Source organism: Triturus cristatus, chromosome 7 (assembly GCF_964204655.1).
Source record: "Triturus cristatus chromosome 7, aTriCri1.1, whole genome shotgun sequence".
Lineage (NCBI taxonomy): Eukaryota > Metazoa > Chordata > Amphibia > Caudata > Salamandridae > Triturus > Triturus cristatus.
This window is the reverse complement of record NC_140590.1, coordinates 954413341-954435613: the sequence shown is the minus strand read 5'-3', so window position 1 is coordinate 954435613 and position 22273 is coordinate 954413341. Positions and strand designations below refer to the sequence as shown.

The 22273-nt window shown below is 44.0% G+C and overlaps 1 protein-coding gene across 1 annotated transcript in view; it reads right to left on the bottom strand.

Moving 5' to 3' along the window:
* The window catches only part of SEC24A (SEC24 homolog A, COPII component), a 595056-nt gene that overhangs the window by 391925 nt on the left and 180858 nt on the right, over nt 1-22273 (bottom strand). The window contains exon 6 of the mRNA XM_085617984.1: nt 15020-15204. Within this exon, the coding sequence (XP_085474110.1) occupies nt 15020-15204 (185 nt within the window). The remainder of the gene's footprint in view (nt 1-15019; nt 15205-22273) is intronic.

Genomic DNA, 22273 nt, shown 5'->3' with positions numbered 1-22273 from the left:
GATGAACGCCTCCTCAGCCCCCGACATCGCCATAGCCATCCCGGACGGCTACAAGATCATCAGGAGGGATCGCATCAACCAGACCGGAGGAGGCATCACCATCGTACACAAAAGCACCATTCGCATCTCGACCGACTCCATCGACGCATTCAACGCCGCTGAGTACCTGCACTTCCAGATCCACACCGACCCCAAGACTACCCTCAGAGGCACCCTCATCTACAGACCCCCGGGACCGCGCACAAAAGTTCTGCTAAGACATCACGGACTTCATCAGCCCACACGCCCTCCCCTCCACCGACTACATCCTCCTCGGGGACCTAAACTTCCACCTGGAGAACAACAACGACCGCAACACCACCGCCCTGCTGGACAACCTCGGACTCAAGCAACTGGTCAACACCCCCACCCACTACGCCGGCCACACGCTCGATCCCGTCTTCTCATCCAGCAAGCACATCACCTTCAGCCACTCCACCGGATTTCACTGGACTGACCACAGCTGCGTCCACTTCAGCTTCAGAAAGAACACGATCCACCACCACCCTAAGCAGATTCCCCACAGAAACTGGAGCAAGATCACCGCCGACCAGCTCGTCACCTCCCTCGGCCAGAGCCCACCTGTCAGGACAACGGACCCCAACACAGCAGCCCGCAACCTCACGCAGTGGCTGACCTCCTGCACCGACAACCTCGCCCCATTGAAGAACCCACTCAACAGGCCCAGAAGCAAGAAGGCCCCCTGGTTCACCGACAAACTCAAGGACTCCAAGAAGGCCTGCCGCACCCTCGAGAAGGCCTGGCTCCTCGACAAGACCGCCGTCAACATGACCGCCCTCAAACTCGCCACCCGCAGACATCACCAGCTCATCCGCACCACCAAGAAGAAATCTCTGAAGGAACGACTGGACAACAACTCCCATGACAGCAAGGAGCTCTTCAACATCGTCAAGGAGCTCTCCAACCCCAGCACCGGCAACAATGACATCTCTCCTTCACAGGACCTCTGCGACTCCCTCGCCTCGTACTTCCACCGCAAGATTGCCGACATCCACAACAGTTTCGGCGCTCCACCCCCGCACCCATCGGTCGAACCTACACACCCCGCCGCCACCCTCCAGACATGGGCCAAGGTGACCCCCGAAGACACGGCCCGCATGATGAACACCATTCACTCCGGATCTCCGACCGACCCGTGCCCCCACCAGGTCTTCAACAAGGCAACCTCCACCATCGCACCCCACCTCCGAGACATCATCAACACCTCCTTCGACACAGCCACCTTCCCGGAAAGCTGGAAGCATGCCGAGCTCAGCGCACGGCTGAAGAAATCAACAGCGGACCCGACCGACCTCAAGAACTTCCGCCCCATCTCGCGCCTTCCTTTCCCTGCCAAAGTCATCGAGAAGGTAGTCAACAAGCAACTGGCCGCCTTCCTCGAGACAAACGGATCCCTCGACCCATCGCAATCCGGATTCAGAACCAACCACAGCACCGAGACCGCCCTCATCGCAGCCACCGACGACATCCGAGCCCTGCTCGACAACGGTGAAACAGCGGCACTCATCCTCCTAGACCTCTCCGCAGCATTTGACACTGTCTGCCACCGCACCCTAGTCCAACGCCTCAACGACACCGGCATCCAAGGGAAGGCTCTGGAATGGATCACCTCATACCTCGCCGGCAGAACACAGAGAGTACGGCTCCCTCCGTTCCGTTCTGAGGCCACCGAAGTCATCTGCGGCGTCCCGCAAGGATCGTCGCTCAGCCCCACCCTCTTCAACGTCTACATGAAACCCCTCGCTGCCATCGCACGCCAACACAACCTCAACATCATCTCCTACACCGACGACACCCAGCTGATCCTCTACCTGACTGGAGACCCCGACACCGCCAAAGCCAGCCTACACGAAGGGATGAAAGACGTCGCCGAATGGATGAACATCAGCCGCCTGAAACTGAACACGGACAAGACAGAAGTCCTCATCCTTGGACCATCACCCTCCGCATGGGACGACTCCTGGTGGCCCCTGGCTCTAGGCACCGCACCCAAGCCAACGGACCACGCACGCAACTTGGGCTTCATCCTGGACTCCTCCCTATCGATGACCAGACAAGTCAACGCCATCTCCTCATCATGCTTCCACACCCTCCGCATGCTCCGCAAGATCTTCCGATGGATCCCGACCGAAACCAGGAAGACGGTCACCCAGGCCCTCGTCACCAGCAGACTGGACTACGGAAATACCCTCTACGCCGGAACAACAGCCAAGCTTCAGAAAAGACTTCAGCGTATCCAGAACGCCTCGGCCCGACTCATCCTGGACGTCCCCCGTCGCAGCCACATCTCGGGCCACCTGAGAGACCTGCACTGGCTCCCTGTCGACAGGAGGATCACGTTCAGACTCCTCACCCACGCACACAACTCCCTCCACGACCTGGGCCCAAGGTACCTCAACGACCGCCTGACCTTCTACACGCCCACCCGCCAGCTACGATCCGCGTACCTCACCCTCGCCGCCGTTCCTCGCATCCAGAGAGCCACCGCCAGTGGAAGATCCTTCTACCTGGCGGCTAAGACATGGAACTCCCTGCCCATCCACCTGCGGCTGACCCAGGACCACCTCGCCTTCAGGAAACAGCTCAAGACCTGGCTGTTCGAGCAGTAGCAGACCCGCTCCCCCAAGCGCCTGGAGACCCTTCCGGGTGAGTAGTGCGCGATATAAATGATTGATTGATTGATTGTAAGCCACAAAGAGTTGAGGTGACTTTCTAAAGTGTTTAGTCTTTTGGAGATAGAATTTTAAGCAACGCTGAATGTCTAGTGAATGAAGTGATCTCTCAGCCAGAGTTGTAGGTTTAGGGATAAAAGTCTTAAGAACCACAGGTTCGTTTAAGTGAAAATCCGAGGGCACCTTGGGGATGAACTTCGGGTTAGTGCGGAGTACTACCGTGTCGTTCTTGAACTGAAGAAAATGCTCCTGGATAGTGAGTGCTTGCAATTCGCTAACCCTTCTAGCCGATGTAAGAGCCAGAAGAAGAGCCACCTTCCACGACAGGAATTTCAAGTCTGCCTTGTGGATAGGCTCAAAGGGATTTTTCATGAGCTGAGCCAAGACCACGTTAAGGTGCCACAGTGGTGGAGGAGGCTTAATCGGAGGGAAGACTTGAAAAATCCCCTTTATAAATTGTTTAATTATTCTTACTGACCAAAGAGAAGGGCTTGAAGATGTTCTCCTGTAACAAGAGATGGCCGCGAGGTGAACCTTAATAGATGCATGGGCCAGGCCCACTTTTGCCAGAGAAAGGATGTAAGGAAGGATTTCATGAGCCGAAGAAGAGAATGGATGAACGCCCGATTCTTGGCAGCAGTGACAAAATCTTTTCCACTTCATGCGGTATGTCTTGTTTGTACTCTGAGTACGAGCTTGGGAAAGAATGTCTCTACATTCTGCAGATAGCTTTAGGCCGAGCAACTTTATGTGCTCAGGAGCCACGCTGATAATTGTAGGGATTTGGGATCCGGATGTAGTTCTTGGCCCTGGGACATCGTCAGCAATGACGGGATAGGATCCAAATGAATAGGATGCTGCACCGACAGAAGAAGCTCCGTGTACCAGTACTGGCGAGGCCAGGAGGGCGCGATGAGAATCATTTTGCAGGGTTCGGCCTTTAATTTCCTGAGAAGCATCGGGAGAAGAGGAATGGGGGGGGGGGGGAGCGTAGACAAAGGCGCCTGACCATGCCATTGAAAACGCACTCCCCCAGGATCCCAGATGTCGTTCAGTGTCCTCTGGTCCAGCTCCCTCTCGTGGCAGACTGACACTAGCCTGCTTAGCGTACCCAGATACCCTGAGCTTCCACAGACAACAGACGGAATCTTGTGCCACCCTGTTTGTTGACATAATGGATGGCCGTGGTATTGTCTGTTCTTTCCAGTACTGGTGATTTTTTTATTCTCGGGAGAAACGCCTATAGGGATAAGCGAATTGCCCTGAGTTCTAGCAGATTGATGTGCAAAAGACGATGATGCTGTTGCCATCGACCACTTATCTGGAAGTCTTGTAAGACCGCTCCCCAACCCTCCAGGGATGCATCTGTCGTAATTATCTGAGGAGCTGGGGTGACCAAGAAGGAGAGACCTTGGGAAATGTTATCCTTGTGAATCCACCATGAAGCGGCTTCTCTCATTGGTGTAGTGACCGTGATCATGTCCTCAAAAGATCCTTGCGCCTGATGCCACTAAGTCCAGTTCCTCCGGGAAAGGACGCATTCGTAGGATGCAGTGGGGTATTAGAGGAATGCAGTCCGACATAGATCCCGGAAGGGACTTGTAGAGGCAAACTGAAAGTGACCTTCTTTTTAGAAGTATACGGGCCATTGACATCAGTTTGGTTTGTCTTTCGAGTGACGGAAATGCCCTGTTCAGGGATGTGTCCAACATGGCTCCTAGAAAATTGTAGTTCTTGGACGGACACAAGTTTGATTTTTCCCTGTTGAGGGTAAGACCTAGACTCTTGATGCTAATCTGAGGCCGAAAGGGAGGACTTTTAATTGAAAGTGGCTCTTGGCTACTGTAAAGCAAAGGAACTTCCTGGGCGATGGATGAATGGGGACGTGAAAATATGCGTCCTCTAGGTCCAACGTGGCCATGAAATCGCCTGAATTTAGAAGTCAAAGTATATCTCGTAAGGAGATCATTTAGAACGACTGCTTTATGAGATGGGTATTGAGCTCCCTCAGATCTAGGATAGGGTGCCATTTTTCGACAGTCTTTCGAACCAGAAAGAACCGAGAGTAGAATCCCTTTCCTTTTTGGGATAAAGGGACTGGTTCTATTGCCCCTTTTAGCAACATTTGTTGGACTTCTAAGCGCAGGAGACAGAGATGTTTTGTTAATTAGGTGAGGATGAACAAACTCCAACGTATGGCCAAATCGAACTATGTTGAGCCCCCAACGATCTGAGGTTATTTGTTGTCAATTTTGGAAGTATAGAGAAATCCTGCCCCCTACAGGTGGTTGATGAGGGGAAGGAACAGTAGTCAGAGCCTGCAAGCCGCTATTGACTTCTTGAAGAATCCTTCCCCTGATGTCCTGCTCTGACTCTCGGGCCGATTTTGAATAGGCCACTGACTGACCTTGTCGCTGATTATACTGCGGACGGTAAGATTGGTTGGCAAGTGTGTGAGAGGAGTATCTATATTGTTGGTACTCTCCTCTATATGAAGGAAGCCCTCTAGCCCTTGCTCCTCAAAAAGGAACTTTGCGGTATTGAAGCATCCCCTGCGACTTCGCGGTGTCTGTGTCCTTTTTTATGTCTTGGAGAGCGTCATCCACATGTTTTGCGAAGAGAGCTTCTCCATCGAATGGAAAGTCTAAGATTTTGTTCTGGACCTCTGGTCTAAACGAGGTTGCTCGAAGCCAACCCAGACTACGCAAGACCACTGCTCCCACCAGGGAATGAAAAGCAGTTGTAGCAATATCCATTGCACAATCAATGACCTCAGAGGAGGCCCTCTCCTTCGAGGAGGATCTTTTTTGCTTCAGTTTTACTGTTCTCAGGTAGTTGATGGAGGTAAGGAGAAAGATCACACCACATGTGGCGGTCTTAGCAGCCCAGAATCGCTAAAGCGTTAGCTGCTTTGAACAGGAGGCATGACAGAGGAGAATATCTTGCCCGCATTGTCCAGACGTCTGCCTTCTTTGTTCAGAGATGTAGTAAGAGGAGCTGCCAGATTTTTCGACTTCGGCTCCGCTGCCTGTGATATGTCTGAGTCTGGTTTCGTCCGACTCACTAGGCAGGCCGGGCTATTCTCTGGGGCTTTATATTTCTTTTCTAATCAAGGAAGCACCGGGACCACGGTGGCTTGGGTCCTCATGACTTTAAGACCCTCTTCCCATACATGATTTACAATGGGAATGGTTCTTACAGTTTTCTTATAGGGTTCCTTAAAATCATATAAGAAACAGTCTGTCTGCGCCGAAGGCATAGGTAGAACAAACCTCTTGGTCGCCCTTTCCAGCAGATAGTGGAAACCACCAATGTCCCCTGGCGAAGAATCCACAGGAACCGGAGAAGGAGTAGAGATAATATAATCATCCCACTCCCCATGCGGGTCTGGGAGGTCCGTATCCCCCTTGGTCATCATCCGAGGTATCTTATTGGATAAAAGGAGTAGTTGGTGGAAGTTCGTCAAATAATTGCAGCAGCGGTGGTGGCACCCGGGAAGGGAGGGGTGGAAGGCACAGAGGCTAGTCCAGTGGGAACTGAGCCCAGTTCCGGAGCCGAGGATGGTGTTGGAAACCTCTGTTTATAGTCTGACAGCATAAATTGCAAGTCCGAAATCAGCGAGGACGGCATACAGACCACCTCCTTTTGATATCCTCTATGGTAGTCCTGGGGAGGATCATAGTCCTGTTCCCCTTCACACCCCTCTTCAGAATCCTCCTCCTGGCACTTAACATGCAGTTCCAAAGGGCTATGGGCATATCCGAAAGGACCGTCATCATCCGAGTCCTCCTCTTCCAGGAGGTGAGAGGGTAGTAGAGTAGTAGAGGGGTCACCTTGCTAGGTGAAGTGACTTCAGGAGTCACCTGGAGCTTTCGGTCTAATTCCTGCAGAATGTTGTATTCCTGTCGACCAGAGAGCTGCAAATTTGGGACACATTCTTTTTGTTATGTTTGGAGATAATGCCGAGCAGGCACTGCTTTACTGTGCACTCCACTTTTATAGTGGTCACCCGTTTCAGTTTTGTGACCACCTCCCTCCAGATGTTGGCTACATATCTACAAGCCTAGGACAGATGCAGGAACAAAGCATTTTCCTCTACATTTTGGGCACGGGGGGCAACAGTCTTCATACATCCTGTGTAATCTCAGTGGGATGAGGAATGTACAAAGCAGGATATTAAAAAGTTCCAATTTAAATCTGGCATTACTCGCTCTCTTGCACATGAGCATATGACCATTCCCAATCACTAAGGTTTTTTAAAACCAGCTTTGTCCTCTTTTTAACAGAATCTCAAGTGGGGTGGATGTCCTCTGGGTTGGCCGGGAAGCTAGTCCGTATTTCAATGGCAGTATTTGACGGCTTGTAAAAATTGCTCTTGACCTACCCTATTTCCCGGTAAGACTCTTCTACGGTCACAAATGCTTCAGCAGGGTACAGATCACCTAATGAAAGATACTAATCCCGCCCTCCTTTGGGCCATGGACATGACTTGGCCTACTACGAGGAATGGTTGAAGCCACCTGATCTTTAAAAATCGAGAACATGTGTCGCTTCAATATCATTTCAACTGCCAGTTTCCCAGCATGCAATATCTGTCGTATTATGTGTGGGATTTCTCGGGTGAGGTGGCTTCCCTTCATGAGACACTCTGGTAGTGTTGTCTCTCCCATTAGTCCCCTAAGCAGTCTTTTCTCCCAGTTATATTGCTCCATGCACCAGCGGGACGTGTTCTGCAACTGTGTCACCAGATAATATAATTTCAGGTCTGGCAGTCTGAGGGATTCCTCTTCCTTATTTTAATATTTTATGGCTTACAGTTTTACTCTACTTGCCCATCCTCATGAGACCAGAATGCAATCTAGTTCTTTAAAGGTAGATTTAGCTATTGGACACATGGAGTTCTGTAGAACATATAAGCATCATGGAAGGAGCACCATATTCGCAATAGAGAGCAGGAAGGTTTTCCAGAGTCAAACTGAAGCCATATGGCCCTGAAGGACTCTTGCCATATTGTAGGAGTACTGTTTATCTGCTGTATGGGTGACATGGATTCCCAGGTATGCGAACCTGCCCTTCTTCCAACTCAGTCTCCGGTCTGGAAGGTCCTGCTGGACTCTACTCGCCAAGGCTGAAAAAGGAAACACCACTGTTTTGTTTCTATTTATCTGCAGTCCGGACACATTTTCCAAACCGGTCTAGCTCATGCAACAATCGGGGGGTAGACAACTGGGACAGTGTCAGATACAGTTAGTAAGGTGTCATCTGCATCAGAGATACTCTGTTTCGCCGATCATGATCACCCATTCAATCATCACCTCTCATAGTTTTATTGTGAGGGGCTCTGTCACAAAATCAAACAGTCTGTGATTTTTAGTAGCCTGGTCTGTTGCTCAGGATGTAATTTACTCAGAAAGAATTGTAGTGATACCCTCACCCACAGCAAGTGACTAGGTTACGTGACAAACCTGCTCTCCCTCTTGTGTACATTTGTGTGAAATGTGGTGTGCATCCCACCTCCTCACCCCTGCTCCACAAAACATTCTGTTCGGCTTGTGTTCGAGTGTCCCTCAGGCTGGATATTGTCACCACTCTGGCCTGGCTATGTCCTATGTCTAGACTGGTGTATTTCCTGAGCCGGTCTCAGGCGCAGCTGTTGGCCACTGATTTTTCACGTGTGCTTCCTATTGTCGCACCAGCCCTAGTGTTACATCTTGTTGGAACCTCACTGTTGTATCCCTCGGTGTTGACCTGCGTGATCATCTGTTGTCTGATCGATCTATGAAGCCTTTACATGATCACATTGTGTCTGCAGGGGGCCGATTTCCACCCTGCCCTATCCCCGGTCTCCAGCCTTTCCCACATTTTCTCATGAATAGTGAAATCATTTTATCTTCTATTGTGCAATATTTTCAATTTGACCAGGAACTGCAGAATGCGTTTAAAGTTCATGGCTATCAATTTCTGCTTTACTTCAACAAATGATTGTCTCTGTTTTTGCACCTTCTGGGTATAATCAGGGACAATTCTGATGACCTGGTCTTCATATCTAGTATTTTAGTTACATCTGACCTACTGAAGGATAACATTCCTGTCATGGTAGTTGAGGAGCCAGGCTATGAGGGTCCCAGAAGTTGGCAGAGGAGCCAGTGCTCAGTGTGCTCTCCTGATGGCAAGGAGCACCAACAGGTTTGCAAGTTGCAGTGCAGTCCTGATAAAATGCGCTAAGACATGTTCCTCCTCGGCCAGCTCTTGGTGGGGAAAGGGGAAAGGGGGCAGAGAGCCAAGTTAAAATGGTGCATTTTACTTACTGCTGAACAGTTTCAGATCAGCCCATTTATGGGGTTTGCACAATCTAGTATCAGGCTGTGACTTTATTTCCACAATTTTCTCTTATAGGCCTTGTTTATGGCAGGACGCTCCTCTTGAGCGCGCCTTGGGGTGTGCACCCAGGTCATGTTGCTTGACTCTAGGAGCCACACAGCTTGTGCTCCGGATTTTATATCAACTCGTGCTCTCACTATCTAATGGCCGCTCCCCCGAATGTGCTGCATGGTAGTCAAGCTTTTATCAGGGTGCCCACTTCTATTTGCCAGCAGCTCCTCGCGGTGTGGGCCTTCGGCATCCAGGAGGCACTCGGCACATGTACCAGGCCATGTGCAAGCCTCCTTCTATCCGTGGCTCAACCCACAGAGTCTATTCAAAATAGGCCCAGGTAGTCCTCGCAGGCAACATCCACCAGCCAGCTCCACTCAAGCTTCACACCCATCGCGGAGGGGAAAAGTCACACCCCACCAGCTGCAACTAAGATCACCTACTCGCTGTGACCTCCATGACGTTACTCAGTTGCCTTCGGCCTACACTACATAGCGGTTACAGAGGCACAGCCGTGGCCTCCTCACCACTCACTTCACCTCCTGAAGTGGCACAGCCTCAGCACTCGCACATCTTCTGTGGGTCGCGAAGAGCTGCAGCCACCATCTTGAGGTTTCGGCTCTGTAACAGCTGCATAGTTCCTGCCCTTGGTTCAAGAGTTTCGGTACCAACTGTTTATGTCTGACCTATTCCTGAGATTTTCGGAGATTTGGGTGGCTCTCATTCAGTGCCAGCAAAAGGATTATGTTGATTTAGGATGAGGGTCCTGGGAGACTGGGCTCAATCCCTGTGCTTGGCCATTTTGTCATGCCACGCCTCCCATGTCTACCAACATAATAATGTAATTTACTGTGCTCATTAAATATGCAAATGCCACATCAGCAGAAGCAACACTTGTGTCAGTTACAGCTCATGAACCATACATTGGCAAGAACTAATAATGCAGTAGAATGGCGCACGTATGCGCTAAATGATCTAGATGATGCACACACAATACAATCAATAATGGCTGTTCTCTACCTCCTTTGGTACTAATAACTATTTTAAAGAGGAACACAAGTCAAACACTCATGTACAGGTCAACCATCAAAAGTTCTTAATGCTACCTCTTAACCAAGTACACTGTGGTTTTTTGACAATTCATTAGAAGAATTACTGTTTCTAAACAAACAAGCATTTGCAATGCAATAGGTCTCGCATTAGGAAAGTTTGAGCTATTGGTATTGTAAATGCCAAATTTTGTATTTATGTGTTGGTTTTGAAAATAGCTAAATTAATAGCTTTGCCATTTACAATTCCAATAGTTTTAACTTTCGCAAATGTGACACCTATAGCATTTGTAAGGCAATATGTGTTTTATTTACGTGACTTAGATGTATTGATATTACAAATAACAATGGCTTTTAATTTTTCAAAATAATTAATACTTAAATAAAAGTTATTGTAATTTATAATGGCAATAGCTTAAACTTTTGTAAATAACTTTTGTGAAGATTACGTTTAGTGTATTTTATTGCGACGAATATCCAAGAACAGAAGAGAAATATTATCATTTTGGGACATTTGTAATAAAGTTTGAAACATTGAGAGAACATATTTGAACCAGTTGTTGTTGAAAGGTTGCACAGATTGATGCTGTGGTGGCGACGAGTGATGCTGTGGTGGCGACGAGTGATGCTGTGGTGGAGACGAGTGATGCTGTGGTGGAGACGAGTGATGCTGTGGTGGCGTTCAGTGATGCTGTGGTGGCGTTCAGTGATGCTGTGGTGGCGTTCAGTGATGCTGTGGTGGCGTTCAGTGATGCTGTGGTGGCGTTCAGTGATGCTGTGGTGGCGTTCAGTGATGCTGTGGTGGCGTTCAGTGATGCTGTGGTGGCGTTCAGTGATGCTGTGGTGGCGTTCAGTGATGCTGTGGTGGCGTTCAGTGATGCTGTGGTGGCGTTCAGTGATGCTGTGGTGGCGTTCAGTGATGCTGTGGTGGCGTTCAGTGATGCTGTGGTGGCGACGAGTGATGCTGTGGTGGCGTTCAGTGATGCTGTGGTAGCGCATAGTGATGTTGTTGTGCCCCCGAGTGATTCTGTGGTGATGCGATAAAGCGAGGGCGATAGAGCGAGGGCGATAGAGCGAGGGCGATAGATAGATATACAGATAGAGTGAGTCCTATAGATATATAGATAGCTAGATTGATCGACCGAGAGAGTGTGAGGACGATAGATGTATAGATAGAGTGAGGGCAATTGATAAGATAGATAGAGTGAGTGCGATCGATAGATAGAGTGCGATCGATAGATAGAGTGAGGGCGATAGAGTGAGGGGTATAGATAGTTAGATAGCTAGAGTCTCTGCAACAGATAGATAGAGTGAGGTTGATAGATAGATAGATTGAGGGCGATAGAGTGTGTGCGATATCTAGATAGATAGATAGAGTGAGGCAGATAGATACATAGCTAGATTGATAGATATAGAGTGAGTGCGATATATAGATAGAGTGAGGGCAATATATATATATATATATATATATTTAGAGTTATGGCTATAGATAGAGTGAGGGAGCTAGATTTATAGATAGTGTGATGGCGATAGATAGATATAGTGAGGGTGAGTGCGACAGATAGAGTGATGGCGACAGATAGGTGTGTGTGTTTATGTGTGTGTGTTTGTGGTTGTGTGTGTGTGTGGTTGTGTGTGTGTGGTTGTGTGTGTGTGTGTTGTTGTGTGCGTGTGGTTGTGTGTGTGTGTGTGTGTGTACGGGATAAGAGAATAGATAGTTAAAGAAGGAGGTGGGGTGTAAGAGAGCAGCAGATCAGCACAGGAGAAGAGATGAGAACGTACTTTGAGAAGGGTGGAAAAGCACAGCAGATTAGCAGGATAGAAGATAAGAGAACAGGGAGTTTGATAAGGAGGTGGGTGGAAGATATGAATAGATTAGCACTGCATATTAGAACTGGTAGTTAAAGAATAAGGTGCTTTGGAAGGTATCATCCCATCAGCACAGGAGAAGACAACAGAATAGTGTGTTTGAGAGGGGGGGGTGGAGAGTGTGAGGGGGGTGCAGAGTGTGAGGGGGTGCAGAGTGAGGGGGTGCAGAGTGTGAGGGGGTGCAGAGTGTGAGGGGGTGCAGAGTGTGAGGGGGTGCAGAGTGTGAGGGGGTGCAGTGTGAGGGGGTGCAGTGTGAGGGGGTGCAGTGTGAGGGGGTGCAGTGTGAGGGGGTGCAGTGTGAGGGGGTGCAGTGTGAGGGGGTGCAGAGTGTGAGGGGGTGCAGAGTGTGAGGGGGTGCAGAGTGTGAGGGGGCAGTGTGTGTGGTCTGTGTGAGAGTGGGGCAGTATGTGTGGTCTGTGTGAGAGGGGGCAGTGTGTGTGGTCTGTGTGAGAGGGGGGCAGTGTGTGTGGTCTGTGTGAGAGGGGGGCAGTGTGTGTGGTCTGTGTGAGAGGGGGGCAGTGTGTGTGGTCTGTGTGAGAGGGGGCAGTGTGTGTGGTCTGTGTGAGAGGGGCCAGTGTATGTGAAGGACCAGTTGCAGGCGACTTGTGAGGGCAGACCTCAAGACACAGAGGCGCAACAGAATAAAAGTGCTGTTAGTGGAGAGAGTGATCTTCATCAGAATGTAAGCAGGAAAGTAAAGAATGAAAGTCAAACAAAAGCATACGTGTTTGGGTGTGTAAAGTAAAATAATGAAACACACATTCAAAAGTAAATAAATATAAGAGATGAATGCAAAGCACAGAGGCAGGAGGTGAAGTAGTACGTCACACAGAGCCGAGATTCCGGAAAAGTTGTGAGAAAGAGAAGGCGGGGCAGAACTACACGGAAGGGGAGAGACGCGTGGGCGGAGAGGAGCCTGTGAGAACGCGCTGCGGAGATCAAAGGAAAGGTTTGCGACCATATGGAGAGTGAGGGGGTGTGCTGCCTGGTGAGCTGAATGCGTGTGGCAACAGAGGGAGACATATGGAGAGTGAGGGGGTGTGCTGCCTGGTGAGCTGAATGCGTGTGGCAACAGAGGGAGAGCGCGGCGCGCGCGCGCCACAACATTTTCAGACCGCAACGTCCACGTGAACTTTGTTCATTTGTTAAATAAAGTTAAACAATAATTCTAATTTAAGCACAAAACACCTAGCACCAATAGACATTAACCGACGAAAAAACCAAAAATCTACTGATGCGTTTTAGAAACGCTTTGATCCTGTAACGTTTTTGTTAAAATTGGTGTAAGGGTGCAGTGTGTGTGACCTAAAGTACTTTGAGTGGGTAATGTGTGAGAGCAGTGTATGTGGGGGCAGTGTGTCAAGGGGTCAGTGTGTGAGGAGGGTTCAGTGTGTGTGGTTTGTGTGAGAGGGGGGCAGTGTGTGTAGTCTGTGTGAGGGGGCAGTGTGTGCAGTCTGTGTGAGGGAGCAGTGTGTGTAGTCTGTGTGAGGGGGGCAGTGTGAGTGGTATGTATGAGGGGGCAGTGTGTGTGGTCTGTGTGAGGGGGCAGTGTGTGTGGTCTGTGTGAGGGGGCATTGTGTGTGGTCTGTGTGAGAGGGGGGCAGTGTTGGTTAGTGACTTGTCAGTACACTGTATTTCTATTTTCTTTAAAGGCTGTATTAGAATTGGAAAAAAATACACAATCTGACACTGGCTCACGTAAATGACTGCCGTGCCTTGGAAGTAAACTGTATTCTTATTTATTTGAGGGTGAGGGGGTTTAGAGTGTGAGGGGGCTAATGTGTGTAGGGTAGTGTGTGAGTTGGCATTTTGTGGGGTCTAATGTGTGTAGGGTAGTGTGTGAGGTGGCATTTTGTGTGGTCTAATGTGTGTAGGGCATTGTGTGAGGCAAAACTGAATAAAAGGATAAAAGTGCTGTTTGTAGAGAGTGATTTTTTGTTTGTTTTGCATGAGAATATAATAGACTCATGCAAAACTCATAGGCACAAGGTCAAGTAGTCAGTCGCACAAAGCCGAAAATCAGAAAAAGATGCGAGAAAGAAAAGGCGGAGGGGAACTACATGGAAGAGGAGAGATGCGTGGGAGGTTAAAAAAAAAAACATTCAAAGTAAATAAATATAATAGATGCATGCAAAACTCATAGGCACGAGGTCAAATAGTCAGTCACACAAAGGCCCAAAAAAAAAAAAAATCAGAGAAAGAAAAGGCGGGGCGGAACTACATGGAAGAGGAGAGACGCATGGGCGGAGAGGAGTGCTGTTTGTACAGAGAGTGATTTTTTGTTTGTTTTGCATGAGAATGTAAGCAGGAAAATCAGACAAAAGCATACGTGTTTGGATGCGTAAAGCAGAACACAGAGGCTGGAAACTATTGAAGACGAGGGCAGATAGCAAAACACAGAGAGGCGAGACAGGATAAAAGTGCTGTTTGTGGAGAGAGTGATTTTTTTTTCGCATAAGAATGTAAGAAGGAAAGGAAACAATGAACGTGTTTGGGTGCGTAAAGTTAAATTTAAAAAAAACATTCAAAGTAAATAAATATAATCGACGCATGCAAAACTCATAGGCACGAGGTCAAGTAGTCAGTCACACAAAGCCCCCCCCAAAAAAAATGTGAGAAAGCGAAGGCGGGGCGGAACTACACGTGGGCGGAGAGGAGCCTGTGGGAACGCGCGGCAGAGATCAAAGAAAAGGCGTGCGACCATATGGAGAGTGAGGGGGTGTGCAGCCTGGTGAGCTGAATGCGTGTGGCAACAGAGGGAGAGCGCGGCGCACAAAGTGTCTGGTAAAAAATGGAAGCTGTAAAAAATGCGCGTGGTTGTGGCAGTTGTTGACAATGCGCGTGATTGTGTTCACATGAACTGTACGCAATCCGCAGCTAGGTAGACTTTTCAGACTGCTTACTATAATCTCGCCTATCCATCCCTGCGGGATAGAATAGGCGAGACCTAAAAATATGATGGCAATTTTATCTCTTTACAAAACATGCATGTCTTACTCTGGGCTACAATTCAGCTTCTGGATGTCTTCATGCAGGTTAGGAAGAGGAGGTTGCAGAGGAGTGGGAGGAAGCATATTTCTTTCCTGTAGTAGGTTTACTGGTCGTAGACCTTCTGGCTGCTGGCTTTGTTGAAGACTCAGTCCACCCAGTGATGAAGCCAACTGATTAGGACCCATTGATGTCTAGTGAAAGAGATCATCAGAATGAAATGTTATTGTTGCTGTAGTATTTTAGAGACAATTACCAAATCCCAGAGGAATGGCATGAATTGCTGCCAAGAATAGGTATTTACAATCCAAGACATACTGGCTTTCAACATAGTACTTAGTTAACTGCTGCTGCTAATGGGTTCACAAAGCAGATAGTGGACAAAATAGGTAATGTCGGTGACTGACATACATATGCAATCATGTTACAATCCTTGCACCTTGAAATGGTAATCTGACAGCATTCTAACCCACCCCCACCCAATAAAGTCAAGACTGTACCAGGGGACAAATATGAATAAGGTTTTCCCCAGACAGCACTTTAATTTCTTCTCTGGTTTACAGTCTGAGGTACTCCCTTTGAGTACACAAAACAACTACACATTTGTCTGGAAGATTTGTCACAGTTTGCTTAGTGTGTACTTGAAAGCAGGAAGGAAATCATACTTAAGTAACAAAGGTAATTCACGAAATAACCTAAACACTGCCACATAACATAATACAAGCCACATTCATAATTTAAGACATGCAGCATTTGAAATCCACCACAAAAGACTTATTCAATACTGAATTTATAAAGAAACATCTCAGCATCTCCGTCACATTTTTGCAAAAGTAATGGAGATACAACCTTATTCTAAAACTAGGCAAACATGCTGATCTTCTAGTGGGATAAAAGGCAACTGAAGTGGAGAAGCAAGGATATTTAACAATTATTGATGATATCAAAAAACAACTAGAAGGTGACGGGCTTGAATGGTAGCACCTCACTTTTTGTAATGCTGCTGCCTTATTTGGCTGTTAGTGCACAATCTCTGGCATCCTTCACCTAATGGTGCCTCAGAAAAGAAATCTGCCAATTTAACTACAACAAGTAGAGGTGCACTATACAAAAATAGAGAGTCCAAAATATTTCTTTTTTATCTTTGTTTAGCTTTTATTTCGTAGCCGATAAATACACACAAACAGCCAACGCGTTTCGTTCCTTTAAAGAACAATTTAAACGGAACTTCTTCAGGGCTGTAACAAAATAGAAAAAACATTTTTATAACAAACATTCAAACTGACGGACGTAAACATATTCAGATAAAAAAATTCTTTTTTACAAACATACACCGGATAAAATCATTATGTACAAAAGATACCCTAGCTTGTTCAGCATTTTTCTACATATTCTAAAAAGGTCTTGTTGTACCTACAACGCTGTGCTTTATTTAATGTTAACATAGTATACACATGTACAAAAAGAATTTGTTTTATACACAAGATGACCAAAATTAGTTTCCGTAGACCAAAATTAAAAAAAAATGAGAAACAAAAAACAGCAAACAAAACAACATATAAATACTGCTGTCTCACCTTGAACTGACAGCAAGTCAGGTTTCAAAACTGTATATTTGATGAATGAAGAAATAAGAAAACAAGACTGCGTGTCCCACTTAGTATGCAAGAGATCCACAATATCTAAAAATTAAGGTAAAAAGATCCAGATCAGCCAAGCCCGAATTGTTAGTAAACTGATATAAAGTTCTTCAGTTAAATTCTCCCATTTAGCTCACCTTGGTCGGTAACAATGTGTTTCAATATATCTGAAGAGTCAATTATTCAAAAGATGAAAAGTGAGAACCAATTACGGTGATGGCTATCAAATTTGTAAAGAAATCTAAAGAAGGAACAAACAAAATTTGTATAACTATATTAGTTTCAAAGAAATTTAATAAATACAAATTTTATTATAACTATATTTAAAAAAGTCAGAAGGACTTTAAAAAAGATATCTAAGAAATGAACCAGAGACCAGAAATATTTTTTCTTTTTCTCTGTTGATGTGGGAAGAGAGAAAGTGCACATTCATACATAGCTTTCTAAAGTTGTAAATCATACCGTTTTCGAAGAATAGCTGAAATCTCATCTGTTGAGTAGTTTCATGAGATTTAAGACGGAAATTCTACTCGGCTTTTAAAGACGCTTAATTTCATGCCATGAAATATCTAATAAAAAATATATATGTGTAATTAATTTTCAATCTATAACAAAGCTGTTTATATAAAACATTATTGAAGTTTAAATATAAGAAAACATCAGTATGCCAACTATTTTCTAAGATAGTAAATAATGACCGAATAATTAGATTTTGACTACGAAGGAAGAAAAGAGAAGAAGAACAATACACAACCGAGCGTAATCTTTAAAATAAGGATTCTACGACTCTTATATTAATATTATATGTGATAACTGGTTTCTCACCTGTGATATAGCTTCAGAAATTTAAAGTAGAGTTTCTAATTTGCATTAACGAGCGCTCAAATTCATGTCACCAAGATAGCAGATGATCGCCTAATAACGAATATACGTATTAGTCATTTACCAAACAACACATTGCCATATTGCCAAAGAAAAATATATATGTCTAACAATTCCTGAGTATGAAAAAGAAATCTCTGTTTCTCTCGACAAGGTTAAAGAGGATTTGACCATATGTAACTATCGTTAGGCTCAATTACAGAGGTGAAAGGAATTTATATGAATCAAGGTGATTAAATAGCCTTTCGGTTCACTCAATACTAAGGGACTAGAAGGTAATTTCCCTTAAGTCAGAATTACAAGTCGCTATCAGAGAAAGAAGAAATAAATACTGATTGTATCATGACCAATGTTCAAATTCGCTATCAATGCTGGAAATGTATACTTAATAATTATTACTAAATAATCTTAAATTTTTTTAAAGGTCATAGTAATATTTCAGATTGATTGCACCAAAAAATGGCAAGTCTAACAGTTTAGCTCAGTTTTTTTAAACAGAATCCGAGCATCACTCATATTTTCATATTGGTCGGCATGATATTATAAAACTGCCAAGACCTACGCTTTGATTATCCATTTCCCGCTACCAAAGACTATCAATAAGCTTTTGTGATTTTAGAACATTACTGCTATATAAATCTGGATTATTATATTATTATATTTTAATAGAACTGGATTATCAACCTATTATATTTTTCCAATATTATAATTATCAAATCTGATGGATATGTATATATCCAAACGTAGACCCTTTACAATGTCCGTTTTATTTTCAAGAGACTTTATATGCAAAAGGCCGCTTTTACATAACGGTATGATATCACCAAAATTGCGTTATAGATTCAAGATCATGTGTTTGCACCGTTTTATTCAAAACCTCTATTCTTTTTTTTCTGATTAAGTGATTATAAGACTAAAAATTGTATCCAACACTTCTTATGATGATATAAGAATGCGATTTTATATTCAAACTTAGACATTTTAAAATGGCCGATTCATTTACAAAAGATCCTTCATGTAAAAGGATGTTCTGATTTAACTGTAGTATCCCTACGATATCACAACTGTGTCAGGGACCCAGGATCATGTGTCTGCGCCGCTTTATTCAGAATATTCTTTTTTGATCTACTGATCTTAAAATCAAAAATTGTATCAAGAACGTCTTATGATTATATATGAACGTTCTTCGAATGTAATCGTAGTGGGAGTCACAAGCAATGCTGGAATAATAATTCATATTAGTACTGTGGTTTCTAACCGGCCACGTATTTGATGAGTATTGGTACAAATTTGATAGATACCTACAGATTTAAGCTTAGACCTTTTAAAATGGCCGACTGATTTGCAATAGGCCTTTCTAAGCAAAAGGCCATCTAGATACAAACGTAATGTCTTTATGATGTCACAAAGTTAGCGAAACGGACTAGAGATAAAGTGTTACCTCAGATAATACAAGTCCTGTTTATATAAACCGTTGATAACGAATATACCCTTTGGCGATAAATTGGAGTCGCAATTAATATTAGAGTAAAGATTCTTAATATTATCGCGTTGTGAGCGAATAATGATATTTGAATAAAGATTCATAATATTACTGTGGCCTTCATCTTGTCACGCACTAGATGAACATGAGAAACATTGCAATAAAGTTTGCCAGTTGCTTTTAGAATCAAACTTAGGCACTTCAAAATGGCTGATTCATTTGTAATAAGGTTCTCCATGCAAAGGAACGTTCGGACGTAATCGTAACGCCTTGATGATGTCATTAATTGTGTGCCTAGGACTTGAGATCAGGTGTTCATAATTTCGGAAATACAGGTGGAGTATAAAAACCGCCGAAAACGAGTTTCAGTTTGTCGGTGGATTGAAGAGAGAGCAGGAATCGCTTATCAAGGTACTTTTGCTGCATCTAAGAATTTAAATTTTTGCTAGTTAATACAAGGGCAATATGGTCTTTGGGATTTGGTAGACTGAAGCTAAATTGTTAGACTTGGTATTTGGGACTTAGTAGGCTGAAGCTAAACTGTTAGACTTGCCATTTTTTGGTGCATAAATCTGAAATATTACTATGAACTTTAAAAAAATTTAAGATTATTCAGTAATAATTATTAAGTATACATTTCCTCCATTGATAGCGAATTTGAATATTGGTCATGATACAATCAGTATTTATTTCTTCTTTCTCTGATAGCGACTTGTAATTCTGACTTAAGGGAAATTACCTTCTAGTCCCTTAGTATTGAGTGAACCGAAAGGCTATTTAATCACCTTGATTCATATAAATTCCTTTTACCTATGTAATTGAGCCTAACGATAGTTACATATGGTCAAATCATCTTTAACCTTGTCGAGAGAAACAGATTTCTTTCTCATACTCAGGAATTGTTAGGCATATATATTTTTCTTTGGCAATATGGCAATGTGTTGTTTGATAAATGACTAATACGTATATTCGTTATTAGGCGATCATCTGCTATCTTGGTGACATGAATTTGAGCGCTCGTTAATGCAAATTAGAAACTCTACTTTAAATTTCTGAAGCTATATCACAGGTGAGAGACCAGTTATCGCATATAATATTAATATAAGAGTCGTAGAATCCTTATTTTAAAGATTATGCTCGGTTGTGTATGGTTCTTCTTCTCTTTTCTTCCTTCGTAGTCAAAATCGAATTATTCGGTCATTATTTACTATCTTAGAAAATAGTTGGCATACTGATGTTTTCTTATATTTAAACTTCAATAATGTTTTATATAAACAGCTTTGTTATAGATTGAAAATTAATTACACATATATTTTTTATTAGATGATATTTCATGGCATGAAATTAAGTGTCTTTAAAAGCAGAGTAGAAATTCCGTCTTAAATCTCATGAAACTACTCAACAGATGAGATTTCAGCTATTCTTCGAAAACGGTATGATTTACAACTTTAGAAAGCTATGTATGAATGTGCACTTTCTCTCTTCCCACATCAACAGAGAAAAAGAAAAACTATTTCTGGTCTCTGGTTCATTTCTTAGATATCTTTTTTGAAGTCCTTCTGACTTTTTTAAATATAGTTATAATAAAATTGTATTTATTAAATTTCTTTGAAACTAATATAGTTATACAAATTTTGTTTGTTCTTTCTTTAGATTTCTTTACAAATTTGATAGCCATCACCGTAATTGGTTCTCACTTTTCATCTTTTGAATAAATGACTCTTCAGATATATTGAAACACATTGTTACCGACCAAGGTGAGCTAAATGGGAGTATTTAACTGAAGAACTTTATATCAGTTTACTAACAATTCGGGCTTGGCTGATCTGGATCCTTTTACCTTAATTTTTAGATATTGTGGATCTCCTACATACTAAGTGGGACACGCAGTCTTTTTTTCTTATTTCTTCATTCATCAAATATACAGTTTTGAAACCTGACTTGCTGTCAGTTCAAGGTGAGACAGCAGTATTTATATGTTGTTTTGTTTGCTGTTTTTTGTTTCTCTTTTTTTTTTTTTTTTGGTCTACGGAAACTAATTTTGGTCATCTTATGTATAAAACAAATTCTTTTTGTACATGTGTATACTATGTTAACATTAAATAAAGCACAGCGTTTTAGGTACAACAAGACCTTTTTAGAATTTGTCAAAAAATGCTGAACAAGCTAGGGTATCTTTTGTACATAATGATTTTATCCGGTGTATGTTTGTAAAAAAGACATTTTTTGTCTGAATAGGTTTACGTCCGTCAGTTTGAATGTTTGTTATAAAAATGTTTTTTCTATTTTGTTACAGCCCTGAAGACGTTCTGTTTAAATTGTTCTTTAAAGGAACGAAACACGTTGGCTGTTTGTGTGTATTTATCGGCTATGAAATAAAAGCTAAACAAAGATAAAAAAGAAATATTTTGGACTCTCTATTTTTGTATAGTGCACCTCTACTTGTTGTAGTTATATTTAACAATTATTGTTGAATATTGATTTATGAGACGTTCAATTACTCTGTTTCAATGCTTTCAACGGTAAAAGCAGGGAAACACATCAGTATCTTTGTACTTGACTCCAGGAACTCCGATTCTTGTTGATAAAACCGGATTCCTTATTACTTCTCATTATCTAATATTTTAGAGGGGAAAGACATAAACCTGTCTCGCTGTGTGCCTTTGGAAAGGTTTAGTTTCAGTTATGAACACAGGGCAGACTCTTTCACCGAAAACTATTGCTTTTCTGTCTCATCTAAGTTTGTTAGCTCATGCATGTTGTTAGTCTGATGTTAGTAACATGATTTGCTGGGGCCGATACCCAGAGCAACTGTTAGAAATGGGGGTCTCTAGTTGGCAAGGGCTTGCACCTTTGTCCAACTAGGGACCCTTCTTCCTAGTCAGGATAAGGGAGTTACACTCCTAAAATAATCCGTGCTTAACCGCTTGGTAGCTTGGCACGAGCAGTCAGGCTTATCTTAGAGGCAATGTGTAAAGCATTTGCACATAACCCACAGTAATACAGAGAAGGCACTACAAAAGGACACCACACCAGTTGAGAAAAATAGACAGTATTTTTATATCCTTTAAGACAAGACCAAAAACGATAAAAATCCACAATACAGAACCTAAAAATCTACAGTTGTCAAAATAAGCTTTAAAACAGTTCCTTGATGTCGAAAGCTCCATCCGGGACTATCACGGCGTCGTGACCAAACAAATCCAAACAGTTCTGGCTGACTGCAGCATCGCAGGTCAGCTACGGTGTCGCGAAGAC